Source organism: Nematolebias whitei, chromosome 15 (assembly GCF_014905685.2).
Source record: "Nematolebias whitei isolate Nwh7 chromosome 15, NemWhi1, whole genome shotgun sequence".
Lineage (NCBI taxonomy): Eukaryota > Metazoa > Chordata > Actinopteri > Cyprinodontiformes > Rivulidae > Nematolebias > Nematolebias whitei.
In genome coordinates this window covers 34006820-34018816 of record NC_056512.1, presented here as the reverse complement: position 1 = coordinate 34018816, position 11997 = coordinate 34006820, and the positions used below count along the sequence as shown (strand labels likewise).

The 11997-nt window shown below is 40.4% G+C and overlaps 1 protein-coding gene across 1 annotated transcript in view; it reads right to left on the bottom strand.

Moving 5' to 3' along the window:
- Positions 1-8827: 8827 nt before the first annotated feature.
- The window catches only part of sdk2a (sidekick cell adhesion molecule 2a), a 101958-nt gene continuing 98788 nt past the window's right edge, over positions 8828-11997 (bottom strand). The window contains exons 44-46 of the mRNA XM_037689033.1: positions 10674-10803; positions 9103-9261; positions 8828-9030 (exon numbers count right to left, since the gene is read on the bottom strand). Coding sequence (XP_037544961.1) covers positions 8848-9030; positions 9103-9261; positions 10674-10803 — 472 coding nt within the window. The 3' untranslated portion in view covers positions 8828-8847. The remainder of the gene's footprint in view (positions 9031-9102; positions 9262-10673; positions 10804-11997) is intronic.

The window sequence follows — 11997 nt, the reverse complement described above, 5'->3', positions numbered from 1 at the left end:
ATTTGTGTTCTTTTGTTCTTTTGTTCTGTATGTTCAGTAGTTCAATAAAGTTAAAAAAAATAGTATGGAAGTAATGAAACTATCAGCAATGAAAGACACAAGCACGAGCTGTTTCATTTTAAATATGTCAGTCAGGAATGTATTCAACTAGATAATGGGATAGTTTCACGAACAAGTTTAGCAAAATTAAAGACTAGTTGGTTTTGGCCATTCAAAAATCACAGCTGAAGTCGGCCATGTGCTGCACGAATGTGAGCTTTTCAAAAATAAAGCTAGCATCAACCAAATCAAAAATGGCAGCTGTGATGACGTGAAGCGCAACACATAAAAACTGTGACAGATGCTCTGCCTCGTATCATTTTCCAAATATGCTAATTAAATTCCATTTTATCTTTACCTGCTTCTTCCTTTTTGGATCGTGGGGTTCGCTGGTACCCATGTCCAGCCACCTCTGTGCTGGGGCCATGTGGCTGCACCCTGGGTGTGTCTCCCGTCCATCATAGGGACAAATAGAGACAAACCAGACAAACAACCATTCACTCTCTCACTAACACCTAGGGACAATTTAAAGTTACCCATCAACATAACATGCATGTTTTTGGTCTGTGGGAGGAAACTGGAGAAAACCCATGCATGCACGGAGAAAACATGCAAGCTCCACCCTGATTTGAAAAGGATTTGAGCTGGGACAACCTGATTGCTGAGAGGCAGCAGCTCTACCAACTGCACCACCATGTTGTCGCAAATTAAATTGGTTTAGCAACTATAGTGGGTAACAATTTAAAAAATAAATAAATGCAAAGTTGCTGTGCGCCATCATCTATATTTCCTCGGTAACAAACCGTTTTGTAGTTGTTTAATCTTGAAGCACAGTGGTAGCACAGACCATTACATCCATCCATCCATTATTATTAGAACCTTGAGACAGTGATCCACGCCTTCATAACATCTAGGCTTGATTACTGTAATTCACTTCTGTTTGGAATCAGTCAGTCCTCCATTGCTCGTCTACAACTGGTCCAAAATGCTGCAGCCCAATTTTTAACTGGTACAGGCTATAGAGAGCACATCACGCCAGTTTTGGCCTCCCTGCACTGGCTACCCATTCACCTTCGGATCCATTTTAAAATTCTCATGTATGTTTTTAAATCACTGAACAGTTCCGCCCCATCCTATCTCACTAATCTGCAGCCATATGTCCCACCGCGCTCTCTGAGGTCAGCAGACCAGATGCTTCTCTCAGTCCCAGAAACCCGTCGTAAGCTCAGAGGTGACAGGGCTTTCTCTGTTGCAGGTCCACGACTGTGGAATGAGTTGCCACTGAGTGTCCGGCAGGCTCCCACACTCTCAGTCTTTAAGTCTCGCTTGAAGACCCACTTCTATTCGCTTGCCTTTAACACGGTGTGATTTGTTTTGGCCCGGTCTGTTCTCTACTCTGTTGGCCATTTTAGTTAGCTTCTGCTGCTATTTGTATCTGTATTTCTATTTTATGTTTTCCTGTCTGCTGTGCATGTTTGTGTTCTTTTGTACAGCACTTTGGTTGGCCTTGTTGCTGTTTTAAGTGCTATATAAATAAATTGGTATGGTATGGTATGGTATTATCTTTTACCCGCTTCTTCCATTTTGGGTCATGGGGGGTCACTGGTGCCCATTTCCAGCAATCACTGTGCGAGGGGAAGGGTACACCCTGGACAGGTCGCAAGTCCATCACAGAGACACTATACAGACAAACAAGACAAACGAGACAAACAACCATTCACTCTCTCACTCACACCTAGGGACAATTTAAAGTTACCAATTAGCCTAACATACATGTTTTTGGTCTGTGGGAGGAAACTGGAGTACCTGGAGAAAACCCACGCATGCATGGAGAGAACATGCAAACTCCACCCAGAAAGGCCCCTGGACTGGAATTTGAACCGGGGACCTGCTTGCTGAGAGGCAGCAGCTCTACCAGTTGCGCCACTGTGCAGAAGAGCATTACATTACTTGAGTAAATTATTGAGCCTCAATGCTGGCTTACCTTCACACATGCTGAGCATTTTGGCTCTGATACTACCTTGTTTTGCATCTCAAAAGGTGCATCAGGGGTGGGTCAGCTTTAAAACTCCCTGCTGCCTCAGTCCATTACACGGAGGTGTCTAAAAGTTTTGGCTTGAGGTGCTCAGTGAAAAGGCCCAACAGTATTTTATCAGTAGTGACAGTCGTAGAGAATGAAGTATGGAACAAGGGCAGAAAATATTGTAAAGGCTAGGCTAATTAATAACCACATAATGGAGTTTTTAATTATAAAAAAAATTAATAATTTTTCAGGCTTATGAACCAAGATTTTTGTTTTTACAACCTTCTGGTGTGAAAGAACACATCAAAGGTTCATAACCTCTACACTTCTTTCTCTGTGGCACTTTTTGTTTAGCTGGTTATAAGCGACTTTTTAAGACACGTGACATTGTCAGTGTTGCATTACATGAATATTTTGGTAGAAATATTATGGTACTCTTGCAGAAATTTGCTCCAGGCTGCACCAGAGGTGCTACAGCTAGCTGCTACTGCTATTGCACTTGCAACCAACCTTAGAATTCTAGGTAAATAATTTATTGTGAAACTAACGGAAACGTAAAGGTTTATAAAGCATTCACATGGACTGCCTTCATTTTATTTTCAGCTGTTTTAAGGCAGCTGCAATTCACTTTGACCTCATTAGCGCTCGCTAGCTCGTTAATCTGGTCAGAATTAAACACTATTTCTCTAAAGTGAGGCTGTTCAAAGAGCAATCTGCAACAAGTAAAATATAAATTATTCATAATTTAATACTACCTAAAAGGACTGAACTATGCTTCGGTGTATTTTCTGCCAGCTTACTTTTGATTTATTGGCTAATACACTTGAAGTAAAGCTTCACTGCATTCTTCACTGTCTGGCAACACAAAAGACTTTAATGGATGACTGTGATTGTGTGTATTTCAGGCTGATCAGCTGTTCCGAGTCAGTGACCAACCATTAGTACCTTTTGCAATGGAAATGAGCTGGAAGCAGCCAAGCTGCACTACAGATTGACTGCATACTCACCCTAAAGTCAGAAAAACAGACTGTGCATGAGAAAATAAAAGCAAGTCTACCTGGACAGAACAATACTATGATTTTTCAGTCATAATTGTATCAATCCACGCTGTTCTCCAAACTCCCCCTTTGTTCCATGAACAGAGTATCACACAAGTGACTTTCTGTCTGGCTTTGTTCCCAGAATGCTCTGTACCAGCAGCTGATGGGACAAAATTACTCTGGAAGATGAGAATTTCATCGCAGCAGCCTTTTGTTCAAACACAAGGATTCTGCATTAAGGTTCTTTTTTTGACACAACCTTCCTCCAAATGTTTCGGCTAAACTGCTCTCTTTCTAAACATTATGATAAGTATTAAACATATTCATAGCAAGACAATTTAATTATTCAATAGCAAGCTTAATAAAATCTGGTTACAATAGGAAATAAAATATTATGTAATATAAAAATATACATTTAATACATTCAGTGCTCACTGTGAGAAAAAAAAAAGAAATGACATAAAATGTGTTGGCGATTTTACAGTAATATAAACAAAAGCTCAAAGCCAATTTGAATGTAAAGTAAAATCACAGCATTCTTTTAAAAATATGTGGACAGTTTCTGGTGAATAAGTTGGAGAATTATATCCTTAATAGAAAAACATTTTGAGATTGTTAAATGTTTTCTTTCATTCCAAGCTTTGACTGCTTCTTTTTTCAAATGTAATATGAATTGAATGTAAATGTACTGAAGAGAATGTGATAAATTTGACAGAATGTGCTTTTCTTTTATTGGTGCTTGATATGTTTGTCTTTTTTAATTCTGACATTTCACCTTTTAAATCAAGCTATAGGCCAGAGCTATTCAACAAAACTGCTCAGGGGGCCACAGTTTATGAAAGCCAACAGCTCGGGGCCCAGACATCAAGCAATTAAAATCATTATGTAAATAAACCAAAGTTTACAATGATCTGTTACCTTTTAAATTTGTTTATTTTGTTGCATTGGATCATCAAAATACAATCCCAGACCCCCCCCCCCCCCCCCAAAAAAAAAAAAAAAAGTGGGCCGGATTGAAGTCACCCGCGGGCCAGAAGTGGCCCACAGGCCACCAGTTGAATAGCCCTGCTATAGGCGATTTCGAGCGATATTGGATATTATTTTGCAAGATGTAATGCTTTGCTGGTGATGCCCATTAGCTTCTACTACAACAAATTTAGCACATAAATGATTATCTCTTTAGTCCCTTTTCCATAGGTCCTGCTTGGCTCGGCCCTTATTGGCTCTTATTGGGCCGGTACAGGTCGGATCGCTTCATTTTCCGTTTCCACAGTGCCCATTAGTGCCCCTATAGTGGGCAGATCATTATTATCAATGCACCGACACCTCTTTAAAAAACTTCTTGTTATGTGTCACTCCATCTAGCTCGTTCTGAACTTTTTCATCAGCAAACACAAAAACGCCTGAACTTCAGAATTTGGCCACGGTTGTGACATTATTGTTTGTTTTACCTTCATAATACTCCAAAATACACTCATTTGGATTTGAGTTGTTTCTACCAATCCATCCATCCATTATCTTTTACCTGCTTCTTCCATTTTAGGTCACGGGGGTCATGGTGCCCATGTCCTGCAATCACTGTGCAAGGGGCAGGGGATACCCTGGACAAGTCGCAAGTCCATCACAGGGCCACATAGAGACAAACGAGACAAACAACCATTCACTCTCTCACTCACACCTAGGGACAATTTAGAGTTACCAATCAGTCTAACATGCATGTTTTTGGTCTGTGGGAGGAAACTGGAGTACCCAGAGAAAACTCACACATGCACAGAGAGAACATGCAAACTCCACCCAGAAAGGCCCCTGGACCGGGATAAGAACCAGGGACCTGCTCGCTGAGAGGTAGCAGCTCTACCAGTTGTGCCACCATGCTGCCTGAATTGTTTCTAATGGTGGGTTAAAAACAAACTGGCAGATCGGGTTGCAGTGGCAGTTTCTGAAACTCCGCCCTCTGATTAATGACTCCACCCCCTGACCAATCAGTAACCGACAGTATGCTGACATCATGTTTTAGCTTGGCCTCAATGGAACCGCAGAGAAGTAGTCTAAAAAAGTTAAATCTGGTCCTCTGGACATTCAAAAAAACAAAAAAAACAAAACAAAGCAAAAAAAATGTAGATACATTTCGTTTTTCATCCGAAAGACTTCCTCAGTCTGAGGTGCTGTATTCAGCTCAGTCTCTTAAATAGCATCTTCTCAGAGTGGATAAACCAGTTTGCTGCTGACAACCAAAACCAGCTGCTCACATGGTCTAGAAGAACCATCAGCCTAACAATGGATCATTAGCACTCTGATGGCTGTTACGCAGAGAAGCAGGTACTGAAAAAACAGGCCGGTTCCACAAAGAAGGCCCTCTGGAAACGAACACAGAACTGGCCTGAGCAGGGTAACGTGGTGCCAAGGAGGAACTGTGGAAAAGGGGCATTTGAGTCAGCTCAATTCAAGATGGCTGCCACAGCCAACCAACCTAAGAAAACACAAACGTGGCTAATATTTGGTCAACTTTAGACACTGAGCTAAATACTCAGTGGAAATAATAATGGAAATGGAAATAAACAGTGGAAGCTAATGTTCATCATCAGCAAAGCGTTACCGTAACTTGCAAGATCCCCCACTATCACGAGCTCGCCTATAGATGAATTTACAAGGTTTGCCCAGAGAGCTACAACTAGTGTCATCATAAGAAGTTTTTGTTTAACACTCCAGCATGAACAGCAGCAGGTGATTTGCATTCAACGAATGCTATAGGCCTATAATTTCTGTGAGGGTTTTAGGATCTACCACAAGAGTGGAAAGAAGAAATGGATCGGGAAAAATTGTGGCTGTAAACTTTCTGATTAGCAAAAGATCCATTTCACTTTCTAATTTAGGCTTTAGTCAGAGTCTAAGCCCCTTATAGGGGCAAATAGGACACCACATGTCTGAGCACTGGAAGCTCAAATAAATTGATCAAATTACAAAACTTAATGCTCCAGCACAACAAAATGGTAAAACCCTTTAAAATCAATGCAATGACTTGAAAGTGACCATTTGATTGACATTCACTGATCTCAGAAGGCAGCCTGTATTATACAAATATTTACATTGAAATAAAGTTTTAATCAACCGCTTTTAAAATACTTGTTAGTTTAAATTTCTCTGTTTGTGCTCCATCACTAATATGTCCTTATTTTGAAGTCAACCACCATGACGAGGAAGCTGTGGTGGAAAAATGTGCTCGGATTTATTCCAACAAACACAGTCAGAATCAGGACACATTAAATGGATCCCAGGAGGAGACAGTGGAATGAAATGCAAAAATGTGACAGATTTGTTGATGTGAGGATTTCTCTCTCTTTATGTGGGAGAATCTGAGTGAGCGATGAATTTCTGTCCCTGTCTGAAGATGAACAGTTATGGGTGTGTTTGGTGAAAGAATTAGCATACATTTAGGTAGCAAACAAAGTAAATGTCAAAAAATGTAATATTTAGTTTGCAAAACTGAGCTTCAGAGTGCGTCGTAGCATTTTAATGTCTCCGTGAACAACAAACGCAACCCGGCTGTTCATGGAAATTACTTTAAACAAAAACAAACATCGGAATCAAGACGATGTCCTGCAATAAACGGAAAATAATTTGCCTTACATAACGATGATGATCTCCTATCAGAAATTGAATTATTAAAAATAAATGTGCTCCAGCATTTTTTTCTTCCTTGAATAAACTTTTGCATTGCACTTACACCTATTTGCATGTCATGTATAAAATCAATGTCTCCTGGCCTGAAATAAGGAGATTATCCCACCACCTGTGCCCCGCACCTTCCCCCCCCCAGGTCTTCTGCGTGTCTGCACCGGATCAGGCTCTTTTTCTAATTCTTCCCTGGAACTCGTGCTCTCATGCATCCAAATCGTGTCTCTGCTTGCTGCTGAAAGAATCAGGTCACTCCTGCACTGTGGGATCAAGTGTCAGAAATCACTTTATGTAGTCCCCGACGATGCAAAAACAGGCCTGTCGAGGACTGACCCTGCAAAACGGTTGTCTGCAGAGTCTGATACGGGTTTCTGTGTGCTTTAAAACCATTGTTTATCCAACAGCTGTAAAGCTCTATAATCCTCTCATATGTCAGCTTTATACCCCCCGACTAATTTGCCCATGAATACATAATTCTCTGTAATATTCCGCCGCATTCAAAAATGTTCTGATGATTCATGAAGAAAAGTTCCCATAAAATATAAATATTTTACCACGAAAACGATCATAATGTTCCCTTGTTTACATGCATGTTCACACTGCACATTTGAAGACTGTTTTATTCACTTTGGGTTCAATTCCAGCACAGCAAAGTCCCACGGAGAGGATGTGATGAACCAGTATGTGCAAAATTGGTGCAAGAAATGTTAAAAAATAAAACACAACTTACTGCATTAATATTTTTCTCATAGCATTAAAAAGAAGAATAAACAGAAATCAAATAAATGCCTCTCTGCGCTGCAATATGTTAAACATATATTGTGACAGTCCACATTTACACTTTTAACCCTTTGTTTTGCCATTAAAAATGCTTTTAAATAACCATTAATGCACATTGCAGAACAAACTCAGGCTGTAAAATCTACAGTACAAGCTGCTGTGGTTCAAAACATCTGTGTTTACAGAAGACTTACTTTAAAACTGGTCTTTTCAGGACGCCTTTCTACAAAACAAATCTATAAAAAGTAGACATATGAGGGGGAAAAAATAGAAATTTCAGCTAAGCTATTATTTTGAAACTTTTAGTAGACATTTGCACAATTTTTTTTTTCTAACTTATTAAACTGAAGAAAGTGAGTTGTTTTTTGTACATCTTTGCTTTTCGTAGCATACATATATATTGTGTGGCTGTAAAGTTATGCTAACGTTTGTGCATTTGGTCCTCAGTCACTTTCTGTGAGTAAGATTAAAGAGCATTGCACGTTACAAAAGTTGATTTATCTTCAGACTTGTGCACCAGCGAACGATCAACATCCTCAGACTATCATAAAGGTGCCACAATGCTTTAATGTCATTCATAACATTGTCACTAGTGATGTTCGGAAAATTCGTATCTCGAAGCTGATTGATATAAATATCTGGTAAACAATATGAGACATGTACACAAACACAAACTGCAGCTTCTGCAGCTAGCAGAGTGTGGAAGTTAAAGGCAGCCGGCGGGGCTGCAAACTGCAGGTGCCTCTCTGCAAATCAGAGTCCATCACTCTGGTTTCATCCTTGAGTGAAATATAATCAGCATAATCCATAATCCATAATCATCTCCATCACTTTGTCCTTATTAATTGTCCAGTTTCAGCCCGTGGTCCATCCAATAAATGGATCTAAGGTGTTTCTGATAAAGCTCTCATAATAAACCCTAATATATATTTTTTAAAAACAAGGATTCATTTTTTTTACCAGAACCTTTAGTTTTGTTTATCCTTGTTTGCATCCATTAATTTAATTAAACTATGCTAATGCAAAAAAAAAAAAAAAAGTCCTCAAATGATTGTCTTTTCATGAAACACAGATTACAGAGATTAACCAACCGGCTAAACACAGTCATACACGCACTCTTCACGGAGGAGAAAGCACTATTTAAGATGCCTGTAATGTCGAGCCGAAGCTCAGTCATCGTGACGGAACAGAATACTGAAAAAAAAAAAGAGCAAAATAAATAAAAACTTTTTTAAAAAAATCCACAACTCGCCATCAAGTTTCTGTGGTTATTGGAAGGAGAGCGGTGTGTCAAACAAAGGAGGAGAAGCCTGCGGTAGGTGCCTGAGCGGCACAGCCCAGGCTGCTGGGGGGTCGGTAGAGAGTGCTGTGCTGGCTGAGGGGTTCCGAGGACAGCAAGGATGGGGTGGGAGTCCGGCTTCCCTTCGGCCTGAACAAAGTGCCCTGGGCCTGTGGCTGTGGGGATGGGGCGCTCTGGGGGAGGAGAGGGGGCAGCGGGGGCAGCGGGGGCACAGGTGGTGGTTGCGGTCGGGACTCCTGCTCCACCAGGGGCTCGGGCTGGGAGTAGCCGTACGCCGGCGGACGGGAGACGCCTTTCTGCTGCCTCCTCCACGAGTTGTAGTAGGTGGGGTCGCTGATGTAATGGTTGACGAAGGAGTGGGTCTTCTGCCGGCTCTGATCCATTTCATATTCGCTGTCGCTACCCTGCGAGTCAGGCACAGCGAACAGAAGACACTTTAACACTAGCTACATTTTCATGCTTTCAAATCAAGGCTACACAATTTCTATTATTGAGCTGTTCACTGACAAACCACACAGCACTGGTCCATATAAGACGGCACGAAACGTCGACTCACAGCTCTAAATCTAATAATGCGTGATTCATTCTATAGGTGGGGGAGATAATCACTTCTATTGAGAATCTGTCAGAGACACTGGAGCTCACCCGTAGCTCTGTGGAGCACACATGTGATAAGTGTACACAAGAGTGTCCTAGAATTGGACAGAGATCATGTTTACAAGATTAGTTTGCCATTATTTTAAATAATAATCTTCAGTCTTGTGAGTTATGAATGACTGTGTGGGTGCTGTTTCAGTGTATTGTACTTGATGAGAAACAAAAACAAGACAAAAAAAAGGCAGCGATTTACTCTCAGAGGCTTTTGGCACAATTGCGTGTCTGACAACTGCGGTTCTGTTGAGATACAGCTTAGCAGATGTTGAAGCACCGTTTATTTGGACAAGCGGCAGGTAAACAGTGGGAGGCAATGCAGAGGGGGAAGAATAACTCCGGGTTGTGTCTTCGGGGAGGACAATGTTTGTTCAAGCCGTCTTGAACAATGTTTTGGCTGTGCAGGTAGAAGATAAATTAGTCAGGAAGACCCTGTGCAAAGGTGAGGATGGGAGTGGGGGGAACACGTGCTCAGAATGTGCAGCAACCTGCTTCCCTGCCTTTATTACCGTTCTGTTATGCTCATCACTCCTGCTCTTTTGAGCTATATGAGATTTCCTTTTTTTTTTGGTGATATTAAAACACTCATGGGACCTTTCCTATTGAGAAGCCCATGCTTAATGAGTCACAGACATCAGCTGTAATTGAGCTTTTCTAACAGGCGTCAGGTTTTTAACAATCCCCTTGAGAGAAATTAACTTGAATAATGTTTTTTTTTTTTCTGGTGGTGATAATATGAAGAGTTTGTAGAATTTAACATCATTTGTGCTGTTTTTTTTTTTTTGTGTGTGTGTGTGTGTGTGTAAATAGATCGACACTTAAAACAACTTCTAAACTAATTCTTGGCATTGTTTGTCTGATGGAAGTTCTGCTAAATCAAACAGTGTGCTGGAGTGCCTTTTTGGATTAACTTAACACCAGAAATTCTGCGTTATAATCATACAAATGTTTTTTAGAATGATGACTATGAGAAAAGAGGAGGTTATCCATGTGACAGACAAGTAAAATAAAGTGGAATGAAACTTTTTAAATGTTATAACTTTGCTCGAGATGACTTTATCACTTTGAGAAGTTCAGTCAGATGAATTTCACTTCATTCTGTGGGCTCATTGCCTATTCCAGACAAGGGGTTGGGTATCGGCTCTGAGCCAGACTCACTGCTTACCTGAGAGTCAGATATCTCAGAGGGTTTTTCAGTCAGACTGCTGCTCTCTGCTGGAATCAGGTCATTATACTTAGTGCTGACATCCTCATCTGAGTAGTGCAGACTTCCAGGACTGGGTCTTGGAGGAGACCTGAGCAGATGGAAAGAAAGCACAGAGGGAAAAGTGAGCGAGAGCTCTAAAAAAGCAAAAAAAGGGAAAATTAAACAAGATTTTTGGATCTTTAGCCTTTTGGAAAGCAAATATGAGCAAAACTATATTTAATTTAATTTATTCCAGCGACTCATGACATATAGATAACCAAAGAAATCTGCAGAAAAGTTTGAAAAATGAAAAAAGCTTTGCACATAACATTTTTTTTTTATAGGAAGTTTAATAAATCCAGTGCAGGATCATTAAAAATGAAATACAAATGAGGAATTAATTCAGAAAAGCACCTAATGGGTTATAAGTAGATTCCTGAAAGCCACATAATTCAGGGCAAGGGATAAAAATGTGCTCATTCTTTGCTTTGTCCCTCTAATCTTTGCAAAGGGTCAGTCGTGAGCAGGCAGGGGGCAGATTCATTTCACTGCAGCCTTCATGAGACACACAAAAAAAGCATGTTTGCCTCCTCACGACAAAGACTTTTTATAGTTACACAAGTTAAATGAGTTTACAAAATGAGTCAAAAAAAGATTTGGTATTCCTGCAGAAAAAATCCAACAAAAGAACGTGGGTAACTAAAATCCACAAGCAGATTTTATATGAGCATCAAGTCAAGTAAAAAAGACCCCTCGCTTCTTCTGGCTCCAGTCATTAATTCCACGAAGTGAAGCGAAGAGAAACATCTGCACAATTATTCATTGTTTTTTTCTTCTTCTGTAGATAACAACCGCTGCTGTGTTTAAGGTCTGCTGAAGTTGAACCGAACCTTAAGAGGTCTAGAAGTGAACAATTACTTTCATGTCACCGAGCTCCATCAGTAGGCTCAACAAACAGCAAAGTATAATAAAAATATTTTTTTAATTCTACCTGAAAGCAGTGACATGAGTACCAGTATCTACATTATTCCCTCCCCTCCAAATCCCCACAAAACAACGTGTATTTTTTATTTCTTCCCATGTTAAGGGACAAGTTTGCAAACAGCGTTCACCAGGATTCTCCAAAATATCTTGACTCATTACCATACCATACCATACCATACCATACCACACCTCACCATGCCATATCATACCATACCATACCATACCATACCATACCATACCATACCATACCACACCTCACATGCCATATCATACCATACCATACCATACCATACCATACCATACCATACCATACCATACC